General features: G+C 35.4%; 1 protein-coding gene across 1 annotated transcript in view; it reads right to left on the reverse strand.

Moving 5' to 3' along the window:
* Window positions 1-204: 204 nt before the first annotated feature.
* Window positions 205-18,909, reverse strand: part of LOC106056138 (uncharacterized) — a 40,113-nt gene continuing 21,408 nt past the window's right edge. The window contains exons 21-31 of the mRNA XM_056004250.1: window positions 16,987-17,097; window positions 16,654-16,794; window positions 16,258-16,383; window positions 15,027-15,134; window positions 13,937-14,046; window positions 13,299-13,360; window positions 11,552-11,706; window positions 9,115-9,205; window positions 8,075-8,094; window positions 6,773-6,935; window positions 205-931 (exon numbers count right to left, since the gene is read on the reverse strand). Coding sequence (XP_055860225.1) covers window positions 868-931; window positions 6,773-6,935; window positions 8,075-8,094; window positions 9,115-9,205; window positions 11,552-11,706; window positions 13,299-13,360; window positions 13,937-14,046; window positions 15,027-15,134; window positions 16,258-16,383; window positions 16,654-16,794; window positions 16,987-17,097 — 1,151 coding nt within the window. The 3' untranslated portion in view covers window positions 205-867. The remainder of the gene's footprint in view (window positions 932-6,772; window positions 6,936-8,074; window positions 8,095-9,114; window positions 9,206-11,551; window positions 11,707-13,298; window positions 13,361-13,936; window positions 14,047-15,026; window positions 15,135-16,257; window positions 16,384-16,653; window positions 16,795-16,986; window positions 17,098-18,909) is intronic.

The raw sequence follows: 18,909 nt of genomic DNA on the forward strand, positions 1-18,909 counted from the left end.
GCCCATCTACCCAGAAGGTTTTACAAGGGTATGAGTTAAATAGAGGTATTGTAAAACAGTGCTTCAAAAAGTCTATTAAAGTAATATTGGTATGCATTGTTACAAGCTTAACAATATCTTTAATGATTAGGCTTATTATGGACACATATATTTGTTTGAAATCTAAAATTTTTTTTTATAAAAACAAGAAAAACACATCAGAAATCAAAGTTTCATTTAGAAATGTATATATTTTATTACTTGTTCCTGCAAATAATAAATGTGTACATGTTTATAAATACATTAATTTTGTTTAGCTTAACAAAGCTTAGACTATTATAAAGCTAAAAACATCTGTGACTCATAAACTTACAATAGCTTGTTTTTGTAACATGTTAATTGCCTTTTAAAAAAAAAAAAAGTCACTAAATTCAAATATGGACTTATGTAGTAATATAATTAATAAATTCTGATTTTATATTGCTAAACACTAACAATAGCTAATTTTTCAGTTTTAAATAACCAGATAAATCTGAGCTTCCTTTTCAAAATTATTTAATTAAAATAAATTTTATGTTTTTAAAACATATAATCATATGAGAGACTTATAAGCTTCTACAAAAAAAAGTATTTGATACTATTATAACGAGATTTTTTTTTTACATTTGACAATGAGTTATTACTCTTCTTTCCATGTATATCCCCCTATCTAAAGCTTTTATTTTCAATGATTCTATTAACATCTATTTGACAAGAATTAACTATTACACAAAAATATTAAGAAAAATTACCTTAAAATGATAGTTCAAAGAAATATGAAAAAGAATACTAAACAAAAGACATTGCAAATAAGGGTGTCACAAAGAGAAAAAGTAAACTTTCCTTTCATTAGCCTTCAAAGTACTCAGTACTTTTTGGAGCATTAAGTCTTTGGGTACTTTCTTTGTGAATTCTGTAAAGCAAAAATAAAAAAATATTTTTATGTATGAAATATATATATAGTAGATTCTTATATTAGGCACACCCTATTCGGGAACTAGGTCAAATTTTTATTTTATTTTTGTATTTGGTGACGGTTTAACTTACAAAAAAACTGAAAGCAGATTCTTATTCTGCAACTAAAGGACTATAAAAATAGCTGTGTTTCTTTGAATTACCACTCATAGTCAAGATTTAATTTTAAAATAAATCAGGTCACTTCATGCTCCTATAATAAACGCAGTTTTTGTGCTTTCTCCTTTAGCGCACATCGAGCACCGTTAAGAAACACCACTATGTTATTGCTAATAAATTATATCTGTGTTAATTAAAAATTATTTAGATTGTATTAAAAGAAGTAGATTCACTTCTGCAATATGTATTTATAGTATATTGCCTCTCTCTCTCTCTCTCTCTCTCTCTCTATATATATATATATATATATCATGGGTGTAGCCAGGGGGGGGGGTTCTTGGGGTTCAAACCCCCCCCGAAATGAACCCCCCCCCCCCCGGCGGGGGAAGGGAATTAAGTGACTGATTTTTGCTTTCATTTTGTTTATTATAGGTGAGATTTTAATACTAAATCATCACTTACCACAGCCAGCCGAGGGGATTTTAAGTTAAAAACCATCTACCAGGGGGGTTTGATTTTACAACACCCTACCAGGGGCTTTGAGTTTAAAAACCCCTACAGGGGGTTTTGAGTTTTAAACCCCCTACCAGAGGTTTTTGCAGTTAAATCCCCCTCTTCTATAAAACAAAACAAAAATATGCAAACAACAATCCCCAGATTCCAACAGCACAGTTAAGGAAGATTTTGATTTTAAAACCCTCTCCAAAATTTACGATAAACCCCCTCTTCAATATAAAAAAAGCAAATTACACATTCAAAATTCTATGAGCGTAGCCAAAGGGGTTTTGAGTTTAACCCCCCCCCCTCCAGTTGGGGTTTGAAGCTAAAAAGTACCTCTTCAATATAAAAAAAAAGCAAATTACACACTATAAAATCTATGACCGTAGCCAAAGGGGTTTTGAGTTGATGTCTTTAAAGTTTAAAACCCCTCCAGATGGTTTTGAGTTTAAATTTCCCCTACAGAGCATTTAGAGTTGAAAACCTCTCTCTTCAATATTATTTTAAAGCAAACTACAGTCACCAAATTCTATGATCGTAGCTAAATGGGGTTTTGAATTAAAAAAACAACAACAAAAAAACTCCAGAGATTTTTTAGTTTAAAACCCCTCAAAAGATGATTTGACAAAAAAACTTTCTTTTTCGATATAAAATCTAAAGCGAAATACAGGCATGTAATTCCAAGAGCGTAGTCAAGAAAGGTTACAAATTTCTACCAGTGGCTAGAGCTCCATTAATAGGCCTAAAGTGTGAATAGTCTTCTGCCGAAATTGAAAAACATTAAATGTGGCTCAACAAAGATGGCTAAGACAGATTTTAGGAGTCAGTCATAGAGATCGGGTCTAAATAAAAAAAATCATATGCCGAACTGGGAGTCGAATCCTTAGAAAGGTTGTGACAGAACGTCGCAAGTTCTCCGACAAAATGAATTAAGCAAAATAAGAGTTTCGAAACAGCTTGCCGGAAAATGCGCCGAGTGGCGCGAGAGGGTCTAAGTCAGTAAGAATAGCACATTAGGTTTTTGAAATAAAACTTTTTAATAGCAAGATAATGCACTGTAGATACCTCAGAATACGCATTTTGTTGGCTTTCAATACCAGAAATAGTGCTCGGCGGCGGGGCAAAGCCCTGCGCTGGGGGAGCGCTGCGAGCTCCCCCAGACCCCCTTGCTGGCAAGGGCAGGGAATCTACAATAAACGTCTTCTGAAAGGGTCAGATTGTAATAAAGATTAATTATGTACACACACACACATATATATTTTTTTTTCGTGTGGGGGGCCTACCCACCCCCGAAAAAAAATCCTGGCTACGCCCATGATATATATATATGCCTACCTATATAATCTATGTGTAGAAACAGACAGAAATAAATCTATATAATTATAGATCTATAAATTAATTATTATAATTTAATAAACATGATATTTTCAACTAGGCTACATATATGTATTCTCTGTCTCTTTCTTTTAATTCCCATCCATGGACCCTCTTCTTGTTTTCATAATTTGGATGTTTGTTTTGTTACACCTTAACACCCCCTCCCTCTCATAGATGCTTATAATTCTTTTCATGACTCTCTCCCCCTTCCCTCCACTGCCTGTATGACAGGTTGTGACACTACATGCTTAGTGTATACCTCTCGTCACCACCGCCAGCGCTCGCCTGGCGTGATCACCTGCAGTGGGCATGGTCTCTGGCTTCAAATTAGCAGCCCACACTTTTTCTTTCATTCATAAATTATATATTCTAGATATCTCGATCTAGGTCACATTTATTTATTGAAAAAAATCATAGATTTATTAATCCCAATAATATTTCTTATTACGATTTTGCCTTATGCATTATAGGAGAATGTGTTTAATTCATTATTATTTATTGAAACACCTCCTTTTTAAATTTTATTTAACAGCTAACAGTATGAATGTGATTGGAATGTCTTTCTAAAGATGTTTGGAAGCTTATTTTGATAGATCCACCAGCCTACGATCAAACAGGCTCATAATATAGCCTTCATCCCTTATATGGGTATGAATTGCCGGGGGAGGTTAAAACAATAGCTTTACATACTTGGTTACCGAGAATCTAAAAAACTGCCATCTGCTTTGGAAAAGCGGAACAAAAATACAGGAACTTAACTAAAATTGGACATGCACTGTCCCGAAACGTCGTTTTTAGCTCCAAACATAAAAACAAATTAATTATAAACAAAAAAAGCGACGTGTTTCTTAAAGGAGAATTCGATGAGCTGTGCCTAATATAAGAAGCTACTATGGCAACGTTCATGAATTTTAGAGTGTCTAATTTGCTTTTTTTCCATTGAAGAGGTATTGGTTAGCTTCAAACCCCAACTGGAGGGAGGAGGGGGTTAAACTCAAAATCCCCTTTGACTACACTCATAGAATTTTTAGTGTATAATTTGCTTTCGATTAATATTAAAGAGGTATTTTTTTTAGCCTCAAACTCCACTGAAGGGGGCTTTAAACTCAAAACTCATTTAGCTATGCTCATAACATTTTGAGTGCGTAATTTACTTTTTTTTATATTGAAAAGGTACTTTTTATTTTAAACCCCACTGAAGGGGGGCTTAAACTCAAAACTCCATTGACTACGCTCATAGAATTTTGTGTAATTTGCTTTTTTTTATATTGAAAAGGGGGTTTATTGTAAATTTTAAACTCAAAACCCCCTGGTAGGGAATTTTAAACTCAAAACCCCCTGGTAGGTAGGTTTAAACTCAAAACCCCATTGGCTGTGCTAGGGTAAGTGATGATTTAGTTTAAAATCTCACCTAAAATAAACAAAATAAGAGCAAAAAATCAGTCATTGAACTCCCCCTTCGGGGGGGGGGGGGATTTCATTTCAGGGGGGAGGGTTCAACCCCAAACTCCCCCTGGCTACGCCCATGATATATATATATATATATATATATATATATATATATATATATTGTTATAACCCTATTTGCGACGCAAAAGGGTTAACTGTGTGATCAGCTGACATTTGTGACACAGGCCAGCAATACAGTTTAGTGTGCTATATTGAAAGGCAAGGGACAGTACTGGCATGAACTTTGCACGTGAATAGCGCCTGTGTTATGGTCATCTGATCATTAGCCTACTCAGACCAGAGACCCAGTGTGTAGGAAAGCGGCAGTTCAAGACCGGAGAGCGTTGAGACCGGGAATGTTAGTCAGCTATGAAGTCGGTCCTGGTGCAGTCCTCCAGTAAAATGTACGAGTCCAGGAAGAGACAGTAGAATTATGAGTTTAGTACAGTGATATACGGTCAAATGTTGTAGCAGTTGATTGTGTTGCCAATTGTGTCATATTGGCTGTTTGATTAAAGTACCAGATTATTTGGAGCCTTGTTGTCAGGTTCTTGATGTGTTGATGTGTTGTGTTGAGCAGTGTTTACAGAAGGCCTGAGTAGGAGAGAATCGTAACAATATATATATATATATATATATATATATCACCTCTGTTTTTTTTAAAGATGATGCACAGACCAAACGAGGCAGCGACCTCAAGGAACACATGCACAGCGCGTTAAGACGTCTGCTTGGTGTATAGGAGAGCAAGGACTGTTTGTTAAATATGCTGAAATTGATGCAGAACTTAATGTAGATACCCTCATGCCGTTGCCACCTCTTATTTAGCAATGCTACAAAGAATATTGCACAGATTGTTAGAGCAAGGAACAAAACCCTGCTTCAAACAATGCTCTATAGAAAAATGGTCCACATTGTTTCTGTTTTGACCTTTTTGTTTACTCTCATGCAGTTGCTTTAGAATAGGGATGAATCTTGGAGGGCACCCGAGCCAACATTGAATTCTCTACAAGCCATCCCAACTCACTGTTTCAAATGCATTTTCTCTTTTATTTGACCCAAGGCAAAAATCATGTCCACTACCAGCCTGAAAACCACACTGACTTACAGAGAGCACATTACCTACTATGGAGTTGGTCAGTCTGGTCAAGGAATATTCCCACTACTAACAGTAATATGAGCAGTCTGATTTGATACTTTTTTTTTACAGTATAAGATGGTGGCATAGTAAAGTGCTGCTGGAGAGAACATTACAAAGTGAAGATGTTAGACTTTGTGTGAGAGAAGCACCACCCATCTTAATTACTTCTGCTGGAAGACCATCAAAGACAGGCGCTTTGTGTCTTTTTTAGCTTTTTTGCTGTTGCCAACTCCACAAGACTTAGATATCATCAAATTCCATTTTCACTCATTTTCCTCTCATCACCAAAAAGCAAATTGAGGTCATGCTGCAGAAGTCTCCATTCAGAACTAACCTAGTTTCTCAAATCAATGTAAATGGCCACTTCCTCAATATTGCTGAACACTTTACATAACCTGGGCAGCACAGTGTCCAAAAAGAAAAATAGACAACAGCCTATCTAACCCTTCCATAAAAGCAGCTGTGGCTTCATATTGTAGTAACTCCAGTGGCGGACTGAAAGGGTTAATGTGTGTGCGGCCTGCTGACACACACGACTCAGGTCAATCACACAGGTCAAGGGCTGTTGAATAAGGGGACAGTACTGCTAGTGCACGCAAGTATGAACTGTGCTGTGGTCATGTGACCGAAAGCCTTCATGGTCGAAAGACAATGTGTAAGAAAGGACAGTAGAGTCCAGGACAGCAAGCAGTAAGGACTGTGTGCTAAAAATGTAGCTGTACGAGCTAGAGAGACTTGTATTGATTACTTAGGCAGTTCTGTTGTGTAGCAAAGCATTTGAAGTTAGTTTAGCCAATTGTGTTTATTGGCTGTTGTTGATGTATTTGTCATTAAACCGCCACATTGTTTATTGAAGCTCTTGTTGTCAAGTTGATGTTTTAGATGTGTGGTGTTGTTGGGGAGTGTTTACAGAAGGCCTGATTAGGAGAGAACTTAATAATATGAAAGAACTTATAAATGTCACCTTGCTTAGTCATTACAAAGTACAGATTTATACAAGATATATTTTTTACATTAACCTACAAACCTGGTCCAATGGTCACAAAATCAACAGAGTTAGAAACATTTTTTTGTTCTGACCCTATGAACAAAAATATTGCCCCCATTGTATCATCCTACATCTAGACATAGAAAATGGTTTAGTAAATAAACTTGAGAATGAAGCAATTCTTAAAAATCAACCTCAAGAGTCAGTTGAAAGAAAATACAACTTACCCAGACAAACTGTCCTTTTGTAGTGTACTTGAATGAAGAGATTCTGTTGAAGACAACATTCTTGCCTTTTTCCTTTTAATATATTTGCAGACAGCTATGGCAATAACAATAGCACAAAAAGCAACCGACAATGGCAGTCCTATAGCCAGTCCCAAAATCAAATCTGAATAGAAAGCATTGTAACAGTTCTGTTGTGAGTTATTTTGCACAGTAAAAGCCAAAAATAAAAATGATTTGTATTATTTATTAATTCTAAAAAAGGTAACTCTCAATGTTGAGCTATATATTTACTCTGTAAGCACTGAATATACTTTTTCTTTGTTGTTGTTTAGGTATGCAAGAGTTTCATTCCTTTGATTGTACATTTCCCAGCAAAATGAATGTTAATAGTATGTTCATTATAGTAGACTGAATTTTTAAATTGTGTTCTATGATAAGGGGAGTTTAGTGAGGGATTGGAGTTGGCTGTTTTCTGGGAGGGAAAGAGCTGTCACTGAATTGTTTGTTTTTTTACTTATATTAAACTTAATTTTTTCTAAATAGCTTTAGTTTTTGTGTATTCATTTAGTAAATATTGTAAGTTAATCTTTCATCTATAATATAAAAGTAAATGCACTAGACTGATTTACCATTTATCAGTAATTCTCTCGCTTGGACTGGACAAAATATATGTACATTTTCACTTAAATTTTACTACTTAAATTATCTTTGACAGTGATTAATCTCTCCCAAAATGACTTTTTATATGCAGTTGTGTATGTTTTTATAAAGCAGATATGCTAATGTTAAAAAAAAATATCTATTTCCTTTCCACTCTAGCATATAATTTTCAATGCTACACATTTTCTTTAATTTTTTATCATGTAGATCTAAACATGGTCAAAATAAACAAAAGCATTAATAAAACCAAACTGATCTCTTCTTTTTTTTTTTGAGATAGCAGAATATCTATATAAAGCCTTTAGCATTTAAAAGTCTACTTTTTTAATTACAACTAAATGTAGATCTGAATATCACAGTGAGTATCACAGTTAACAAGAGGGCCTTTTAATCTAGATACATATGTTTTGTTCTTGTTTGGGGAAGGGAGGAAGAATTTAAATTTGTTAAAAAATTCAAAATTTAACCCAGCTATTCCTGAACATAAGCATACATTAGGAACAGGTTATTTCCACAAAGTTTTTGCAATGCTCTGCAACAGTAAAGGTTGCTGACTTGTCTCAATTATTTTGAAATATTGCAATTTAAAAAAATGTATTAACTTTCCTTAATTATTTCATGAAATATATACATATTATCTACCTTTGTTTGTTTCTACAGGTCTGAAAAAAAGGATTAAAAATATTTTTTAAAACTTATTAAAAGAATACAAATAATATCCTACTTAAAATCTATACAATTTTATCATTGAATGGACAAGCCATACATTAGTATCTGTATCTTATAACATCTCTGAAGGGGCATAGTGGCTGAGTGAAGACTTAACTTAGAACTGCTCATGGGTGGCAAGATGTTTACAAAAAGATCTGTCACTGCTAATGTCTGAAGCCTCTTCCCACCTGAGGTCCACATCTCTAAGGTCCACCATGAAAGTGTGGTGCCAGTTTATATGAGGATGTCTCTGTTTGCACTTCCCTCATATTAGCCTCCAAATCATTGCAACTTTTGGTTGCATAACTCATTCTGTCAGAGAACATGTCCAGCAAACTTTATGTAATGCTCTGTCACAACCTCATTAGGTGGTCAAGTCCCAGTTCAGCATAGAGGTTTATTGTTTGAGGCCTGATCTCTGTAACCTTTTTTGCTGAGTCACATTTAGTCATTTCTCAATTTTGGCAGATACATACATTGCTGGAGTGAAGACTGGGATTTTGAACTTCAGGATTTTAAGCATGCCTTAAAGTCCATGCCACTCTAATGGGTATCTGAGCAATGTAGAGGAAGTAGAGGCATTTTGCTGGTCTAATGACACCCTCATTACCCATCAGCCATTAAAATGGATGTGATTATTGCAGCAAATCATAAATATAATTTTCTTGAAATATATGGCTACATTCTTTGAAATACAGCTGAAATGTAGTTGTTGCACCAGAACTTTCCAAGATCTAAAATAAGTTATTGGATTTCTGATTTTCTAGCTTTGGCAATCTAAAAGGAATGGGTGGACAGATGGACCACACAAAACTAATAGCAACTTTTCCCCTTTCAGGGCCCTGAGTGACCACTAAAAATGTAATGTAAAAAAAAATTAAGCATTTTAAAAATATTTATTTTAATACCCATCTTTAATTTTCTAATAGTGTATAACATTTTATCTCAGTGTAAAAAACTATTTCCCTTACATGCACACTGCTATGTTTCCTTGAACTTGACATATTTCTGAAGACTTGCATGGGTTAGTCTGCTGTCTTGCTTCACAAATATGGGAAGTCTCTATAGAACAAACAGTAAACAGCATGAAGTTTCAACCTTTTTGGCAAGTGGATTATATTTTTGAATTGAAATGTTCTTCATTTTTTTAAATGGCTATTTCTAGACCTTTAAATGAAATCAAGACTTTTATAAAACATCTAGAATGACATGTGTGAAATGTTGATTTAAGTATTTTATTAATTTCATGTGATATTAAGTATGAAATCTCTCTTCTCATCATCTCTGCCAGTGGTCCCTTCTGGGGCATAGGCCGCCAACCAGCTTTCTCCAGGCATCTCGGTTCTAGGCGAGTCTCTCCAACAGTCCCCATGTCTTGCCCATCTGCTTCCAAATCATGGTGCCATGTATTCCTGGGCCATCCCCTCTTCCTCTATCCTTGGTGTTTCCAGGTTAGGGCTTGCTTTGTTATATTGGATGCAGGTTTGCAGGCTTTTGAAGGGTATTAAGTATGTACATTTCTAAAAGCAGTAAATTTCTTCCAGAAATAAAATAGCAAAAGGAGATTAAAAAAATTGAAGATACTCAAGTCCAGCAGTTTGAAAACATGATGATATATATTGTTATGACTTTGCCATGCACACCGCCATCCAAGATAGTGCAGAAAGAGCTACCTGTGACTAAACAAGTCGGATGTTGACATGAGAGAGAAAACGATTTTCGCCCAAGGAGAGAGCCAATATGGAGATGCCGTACTCAAGGCAGATGCCCTTTGTGTTTGTCATGTCTCTATGTAAATAAACGTCTATGTCCTCATTGAGTTGCCTCACTTAAGTTATTACATTGGTCTCAGAAGTGGGATTATAGGCGACTCAACGAGAGGAGGTAGGAATCTAGCACAATGGCATCTTTGAAACAACTAGACCAACTCTTAGTTAAAGAGCTACAGACGCCTGAAGCTTGGTGGTAGCAAGGATGTGCTTACAGCTCGTCTCCGGCAAGCCCTAATTGATGAAGACGAAGATCCGGAGACCTACCTATTTGAAATTGAACCGGAGATTTATGAGCTTATTGGCAAGATAAATGAAGGTATTGATGCAATGTGTGAACAAATTAACAGTATGGGGAACAAGGTAGATAAAATGGTGTCTCAATTGAAAGAAGGAGTAGACTCGTTGGTAAAGGAGCAGTTGCCTGTAGACTCGTTGGTAAAGAAGTTGCGTGGTCAAGACTGTGGCTGCACAAACAGTGGTGACGGAGGCGCTGGGGATTGGAGCGCCGTCTGTTTCTGTGTTGTGGGCAAGTCTTGTGGTTGTCACTTTCAAGACGAGAAACGTGACAATGATTGCTGTGATGATCTCAACGAGATGTACCAAATCGAAGGGAAAGAGTTAAATGAAGAAACCGAAGACTGTTACGTGCCTGAAGCATTTGTTCCTGTTGTACCTGTTACCAGTACCTTAACTGAAGTCTGTTATGTGCCTGAAGCGTTTGTTCCTGTTGTACCTGTTACCAGTACCTTAATGAGCTGGACAGATCAAGACAACGTTGGGTCTGCATTCAAGCCTGTTGCTATGGACCTTAATGACCTCTGCCTATCTGCCGGTGCTCACGAGGGAAATTTGAAGCTTGACAACTGCATCCAGAAGTTTACCATGAACTGTACATGCGGCACATCACACATAGAATTTAGATGTCAAGAAAACCACCAACAGGGCATATGTACTTCTACCATCATCATCGACATTGGCATAGATGAATGTCAATCAAACCACTCTAAATCTGAGCTGTCAAGAGGAAGACATTTTCCAGCTGAACCTGAAGAGACCTATCTTCTGGATGTGAGACTGTTATCTCAGGATGACTGCGGTGCATTGGACTTTGTTTGTGACGTGCCTGCATGTGAACCTGCAGCTCCCTTGAGAGGCGTCTGTCGGGAAGGTCTGCTGATACAGCGTGTCCGATCAACGGCTGTGCTGAAGAAAACAGTGCTCGACACTATCTCTTTGTGTGTCAAACGGCCACGTCATCGTCGCAACAACAGCCTGGTCAACTGGAGAAAGAGAAAGCGTCACTAGAGGAAAACAATGCGGATGGCTTCGTGGGGAACACGCCCCCTGCCCCCTGTGGCTCCCAGCAGAAAATCATAAATGCTGCTAGCAATGTCATTGGCAGCAAACAAACTCCATTAGGATAACTATTCGATCTTAACATTCTCAAGTTTTATGTATTTTTGTAAATTCTTGTGCACAAATATAAAACTGTATTAAAAATTATGAGTTGATACAAGTGTAACCATTATAAAATGTACATTTTATAGCGCATGTTACATTAAGTTACTACTTAAATAACATATCAACAAAACACTATTCTATTCATTGTAACTGATAAATAAAGGTAAATTCCTACCAATCAATGTGAAGCTTGTTATAAATATTTTGCTGCCATTGAGAAAGATTCCTTCTGACTTGATTGCGTTGAGTGCAATAGTCAAACTGCTCGGAGAATTACTGGAGGAACTTTTGTTGATGAATAATATAAAGTCTATGATGAGGCTGCCCTTTCTGGAGTGGGAGGAGAAAAGAATATCAGATCAACTATGCACACTTCAAATGTTCTATCATAAAGCCTTAAAATACAATATGCAATAATAATGATTGTATTTGTATACAATGGGCTTGAGATACATGCTTTGTTCTTGGTAAATCTAAACATTTATATAAGCTTCATTCACTTCAATAAAGAATAATTATTGACCATGCCATTTTTCTAAATTACAAATCACTGACACATTGTTGACTAATTTTAGTTGACATACTGGTATATTACAAAGTGACATGTTATGCTCTTCTGACCCGAAAAAAAAATAAAAAAATTCAGCAACATTGTTTAGACATGCAGCAATCTGTGATCTACAAGAGATACATCACTTAGTACAAAAATTGTGTATTCTTGCGATCTACACCAACCTGGAATTATACTTGTTTTCATACTTAAACTTATTAAATAAGAACTTTTATTGAAGCAATGGAGGAGTGATACAGACCAGCAACAGAAGATATACATAAGCAAAAAGACACATCTGTTTATTAAGTGTATTATGTAGAATATATATTTCTAATTTTTGATGTCATAAATGTATTTTCTTGATAAATTAGGCACTTTTAATGTAATTTGCTATTGGACTTGAGGAGAGAATGTGGATGGATTGGTCACACTCTTAGAAAAGATACCAACAAGAGAGTGGGCACAAGATGTAGAGGAAGGCCAAAAAGAACGTGGTGACACTGTATACTAGATGAAGCAGAGAGGACAGGAAAGAGCTTGAAAGCCATATAACTAGCAAAAGACCATGGAGAGTGATATGTGTTTTTACTGATGCCCTATGTTCCATGAGGAAAGTAAAGGAAAGATGATGATGTTTGGACTTAAATGTTAAAAGCAAGGAAGATTGGTAGAAAGGGAAAATATGCTCTTGAAGCCATGGATAAAAATTTAGTGGATGAAAATGAAATAAACATTGGGTAGCAAGCCATAGAAAAGTAGCTAACAGAAAAAAAGTAAGCTATAGAAAAAAAAGGCCTAGGAAAAGAGAAGTGGACATAAGAAATGGAGATGTATTGTATTTGTTAATATAATTGATATCTGTTGTCCACTATTAGTATACTAAACATTTACTGAAATTATAAGTGTGAAATATTCCAGCCAGTGTTTCATAACATGGAATGGGTTGCCTGAGCTAGCCAGGAAAACCAGTGACTTGGCAGAGTTTAAGTCATTGGTTAATATGCATGACTAAATGCATGATGCGTAGGACGTAATCATCATCTTTTTTGAAGTAACGTCTGTATTATATAAGATAAGATAACAAATGTTTTTATTTTTCAATGCTAAAATTTAACTTTTTTATGCAGAGAATGCATTTTTTAATGTTCTGGTTAACAATTAAAAAAGAAAATCTTAGAGATTAGCATATTTATGTCAGGGAGTTGGTGAGCTAAGACCACTAAGGCTGGATTATTGAAATACTACATTCTTAAAACAATATTTGATTTGCATTTTTGTAGACAAGTATGTGCACATTACAATTTCAAGCGCAAACAAGTTTTAGGTTAAGAAACAAAAATATTTATATTAAACAAACAAAAAATGAAACCTGAGATTTGTAATGGAAAATAGGACCACATCCACTTTTTTCTCTCTTAAGGTTTTGGTCATCTGGGAAAAAAATGTAATACATTATTATCTTATAAATCACAGACATTCTTTCAGAGATGAAGATAAATATGCTCTATGAGTAAATCTAGTTGTGCAATTTAACTAGAGACCTAACTCTACTAAGCCATAGGTATTTCCTGGCAAATTCATCTAATGGCACTAGAAAAAATAGAACACTAATATCTAATGGCAATGTATTCCATTCCAGAGATTAAGCATGAGTGCAGTGTTTCACATGACTACACAAACCCAGTTGCGACCTGCATATTTTCCAGCATTTCATGCAGACAACTAATAAGAATAGCATATGAAATAAATGTGCCTAGGTTGTGTTTTAATTTTTAAATTATGGTTCAGTGTTTTATGTAATATTGCTACTTTGCTTGATCCAGGTATCTCCAGGTTTAGTATTTTTTATAATGGTGTTTCTCTGGTTGAATGTGATTATCCATATATCTCAGATATTACAGCTCTATTTTGTGTGTCTTTTTTTTAGTTTATTATACTGTTAAATTAGCATACATCAATGAAAGATTTGAGCCAATCATAGATTTTAAAAATTCTATCAGAACTTGCCTGAGTCTCACATTCATCTTTCACCTGCTTGCGTCCCTCACTATCTCTGTCTAAATTTACATTGGACACGTCCCAGTCAAAAGTTAGAGTGTAGTTATAGGAGGAGATCTCTGTTAACATAAAAGACAAATCTAGAGTTTTTTACAAATTCGTTTAATAAATAAATCTATCAGTCATTCTTTAATGTAGCTCCACTTAACATGTGAAATCATTTTTTGATTCCTACACTTTCGTCTTTTGTTATAATTTTCAAAAAATAAGAACAATTTGAATCATTTATTTTGAAAATTTTCACTATACTACTGAGGTGAAATTTTGCACATAAACTCATCTTGTGTGACAAAACATTTTCAAAAAGATCACTTCGATAAGGACTGAATTGATTTAAGTAATTAGTTAGCTTTTGGATGGAAAATCTTGGAAGCAATTTTGTTTTGGATTCATTGAGATGTTTTTTATATTTCCAAATTTGCCATAAAGCTGGTTAGCTAAGTTGGGTTGAGTGTCATATACTAGTAATAAATGTTGTGGGTTAATATCTGTACTGGCCAATGTTTTTTAGATTACAATATATTTGAATTTTTTTTAAATTTTATTTCTTAAAATAAATTTTTAGAATTATTATTTTAATATTACTTCTTCAAATTACATTTATTCTATAATTAATACTCCTGGATTGAATACACTATCATCTTTCAATATAGTTTGGCCTCATTATTCTGTAACTGTTTGGAAACATGCAATCATACCACTGTTACTGTACAATCTTTCATTAGTAATTAAGTAAAATATAGGACTATACAATTTTTAAACATAGAAATATGAGTAACTTATAACCTCTGCAGTGACATTTCTATTAGAAAAAAATGACTTAAGTTAGTTCATTAAATCTTACAGAATCTTTTGAGGGACAAATTATCCATAATATGAGGAATCATTGCAAATGTTTAAATTTAATATATCTATTTCCATCTTGCCTATGTTGAATATAGATTTTCTTTTAGATGTAAACTATTAACATAGAAGTCAAAGTAATAAATGAAATGAAATGCTTGCTTATACTTTAATATGTGATGAGAGAAAAATGTACCTTCAGTATATAAACTGTAACATGATCCATTTACATTGTCACACTTCCATCCTGCCTCACACTGACACACCAAAGCACAAGATGGTCCATAGTAGTTTTGTCCACATTCTATATTAATAAAAGTATATTACTATTAACTATTTAAATTAAGGAAAAAAAAATGACTTAACTACTTTTACTAGTACTGTTTGCCCTAGTAATTACTAAAAGTAAACGAAGAAAAGAGAAGGACTTTATTTACAGCAATGATGTCATGTAGCTACAACAATGGCATGTGCCCTCCACAACTTATATCAAGTAAAAATTAGAGATAGTTGTAATCAAAGATGGTAAAGAATTATGATGAAAAAGCCAGCCTTCAAAGGGATATGAACTCACAACTTTAAAGTATATGGCCACAAGAACTCTCTAGTTAAATATTGTAACGCATCTAGCTATCCAAGCTCTCTGCAAACTGCACCACACAACACCACCAACTCAGGGCTCCAAATAACGTAATAGTTTAATGTCAAATAAATCTAAGCCAATACTGTACAATTGGCAACACCTAACACAAGACTGTACAAATATCTCTCTGTTAACAACCGTACAGCCATATCAACTCTTGCACTGGCCTCTCTGTCTCATCCCAGACATGACTGAGCCGTCATACTGAGCCCCATCTCAACTGTGACACCTCCGCTCTTTATATAGGGTCCCTGCTAGCCTTCTAGAACTTATGGGAGCAATATGTATGTATATGTAAGGTTAACTCCCTTTTTTCTATATGAAATAAAATTACTTAACTATCACTTAATGATTAACTAAAAGTTAACTTTTTGATTGAGTCATGTAATATCCTCGACTATTTTAACTTAAAAAAGTGCACAAAAACCTTCCTAAACAGACAGTGAGTTTTATATAAGCTTTTTTAAACAATGTGCTATAAAGTAAACTAAAAACATTTGTCAAATTAATACAGCATCACACTACATGTTTTTTTTAAGTACCCTGCAAATCTTCTATCACCTTTTCATCCACCATAAATCACAAGTGTATACCACATAACAGCAGTGTCAAATAATTACGTATTATCTTGCAAAACATCCATTAATGTTTTGTGGTAACTGTGAAAATAAACTTTCAGATTAAAATGAGCAGAAAACTCAAATATTTTCCAACTTCATCCATCTCAAATGTGAACTTAAGTAGCCATTAATAAAAGATATTACTAACAAGACTGTAATCTCACCTTTACAAGTGAATGTTTTGCTGTCATAGCTATATCCAGCATAACAGAAACATTCATAGCCTCCTTCAGTGTTTCTACACAGCTGACTACAGTTATTGGTAAGGACACTGCTGCATTCATTGATATCTTCAATAAAACAACTTAATATAGCCAGCTTTGAGAAAAAGAGTTTCATGATAAAATATAAAAGTATGAAATGTAACAACCTATAAAGTGATGATAGTTGGCATAAGATGTGAAGCACAAAGTCATTTTATTAAACAATATAGAAAAATTATCACTATTATATTGTTAATAAATAAATCTGGTCATTAGTTTATGAAAAAAAATTGTTATTGATTTAAATTTTTTTTTTTAAACATTAAGTTAATTGTTAATTAAGTGTTATTTACTCACCTTGACATGAGCCATTAATTCCTTCATATCCATCCTGACATTTACAGGTAGGAGTGCCATGTAGGGTCAGACACTTCTCAGTACTATTACATTTAAGATTACCATTTTTACATTTATCTATGTCACTTTCACAGTGTTTACCTAGGAAAGGAGACAAGTTTGGTAAAAAGCAAAAACACACAACTAAAAGGGGAAATGTAAAGTTACGTCCTAATATATTCAACAGTTTACTGCATTTTTCATTCTTTAAACTTTAAAATAATGGCGATGTATGAAATTAAAAAGTACTAAATGCTAAGTAAAACAAACAATAATACAGAAGACTAAACTGACCTGTGTATCCAGCTTTACAAACACATCCAGTTTTACTGTCACAATAATCTGCTTCAAGTCCACAAGCACAACTGTTAGCACACTGTAGACCCCATGTACCTTTATTGCAAGCTAAAAGAAAAGAAATATAAATTTTCTTATGAATTGTTATTGATTATACAAATAGTTTCCCATTCACCTAGCCTTTACTCTGTTGGAGTACAAAGATCTGTTGACCATCCCTTTACATTCCTCTCTGCCATTTTACATTTGATAGAATCTCATTCAATGACAGGCTCATCCAATCTTTTATGTTGTTTTCAAATTGCTTTCTCTGTCTGCCTCATCTTCTTTTTCCTGGTACTGTTTTCTGAAGGAAGATTTTTGCAAGCCCTGAGGACCTTGTGACATGGACATAAAGCGTTAGTTTGCATTTTTTGACAGTAGTAGGCAGGTCATTGTGGGGTCCAATCGCTGTACTAATCCTGTCTCTAATCTCTATGTTTCTGATGAGGTCTTTGTATGTGTACCTAGAATCTTTTATCTTCTTAACTTATATAATACAGACATTACTTCAAAAAGATGATTACGTCCTATGCGTAATGCATTCAGTCATGCATATTAACCAATGACTTAAATTCTGCCAAGTCACTGGTTTTCCTGGCTAGCTCAGGCAACCCATTCCATGCTCTAATAGCACTAGGGAAGAAGGAGTATTTGTACAAATTTGTCATAGCTTATGGGACAAGGAATGTGCCTTTATCTTTGTGTCTTTCTGAGTATTTTATCATCTTTATCATCATCAAATTCCATTTGAGTGAGGGCATGAGAGGCTTAAATACTCTCTTGCAAAAGCCCTGGACAGAAACCCTGCTGTCTTTCGTAGTGCGTACACGTCACCATACAGGTCGAGAATTTTTGGTTTACCAGACCTGTTGATGCGGAGATCAAGTCTGGGGTAGTCAAACAGAATATAAGGCACAGTCTCCTCTACTTCCCCGCAGCGGGGAAGTAAGTCGAATCGAAATTTGGCCATAGCCGTGAGAAATATGAGCCAACAGGACAGTGGCCAGTCCTGCACTGTGCTATAATAGCCTGTACAGGCCTGGACAGCCTCCAACATGGGAAGTGCGGTCAGGGAGCCTCATGCACTCCCAGACTCGACAGGCTTTTTGGGACTTGTCCCAGAACTGAAATCACTTTTCCATTTCTGTTTTTTTTAATTATAGCCAGGGCATGATGAAAACTTACAGCCTGTTCAGTTGGTGGGATTTGCCCTCCCTGGTGGGCCAAGGAGTCTGCAATAGTGCTGCCAGTCACACCTATGTGACTCAGTACCCACTGCATTATTACAGGGGTGCCATAGCGCTACTTTATGTTGTGTGAGGCCATGATGACAGTGTCGATATTGGGTGGCCATGGTCCAGGGCTCTGCAAAGCCTGTAGTACAGATTTTGAGTCAGTGACCACAACAATCCGTGTTGCCCTAAAATGTCCCTCGCCGAGTTGAGAGTCAATGACCTTTAAGGCTTCACAGACTGCCATGGTCTCTGCGTCAAAACTGCATGGTCCAAAGATTTTTACTGAGTAAGAGCCAAGAAAGTTGATGTAGGCTCCATAGCCTGCTCTTCCAGAATCTATCAATGCCGACCCATCAGTATATGCAAAAATAGCACTGGGCTTGAAGGCATTAATGGTGTCCAGTGCTAGAATTTGAAGTTCGTTAGATGAACAACTTAGCTTAGTGGCATTAGGGTCTACTAGTTTCAAGGGTACGTCTGGGGTCGTTGGGCGACCCCAAAGGGGAAGGGTATGAAAACATTGAATGTTTTGTCGGATGGTGGAGAGGCCAGCTTTATCAGATAGTCTAGTGGCATGATGCATCAAAGACTGCATCTGGATACGTCTTCTGCATCTCCAACCATCCACTAATTTTCTAGCTGG

The sequence above is a fragment of the Biomphalaria glabrata genome, chromosome 11, assembly GCF_947242115.1.
Source record: "Biomphalaria glabrata chromosome 11, xgBioGlab47.1, whole genome shotgun sequence".
In the NCBI taxonomy this organism is placed as follows: Eukaryota; Metazoa; Mollusca; class Gastropoda; family Planorbidae; genus Biomphalaria; species Biomphalaria glabrata.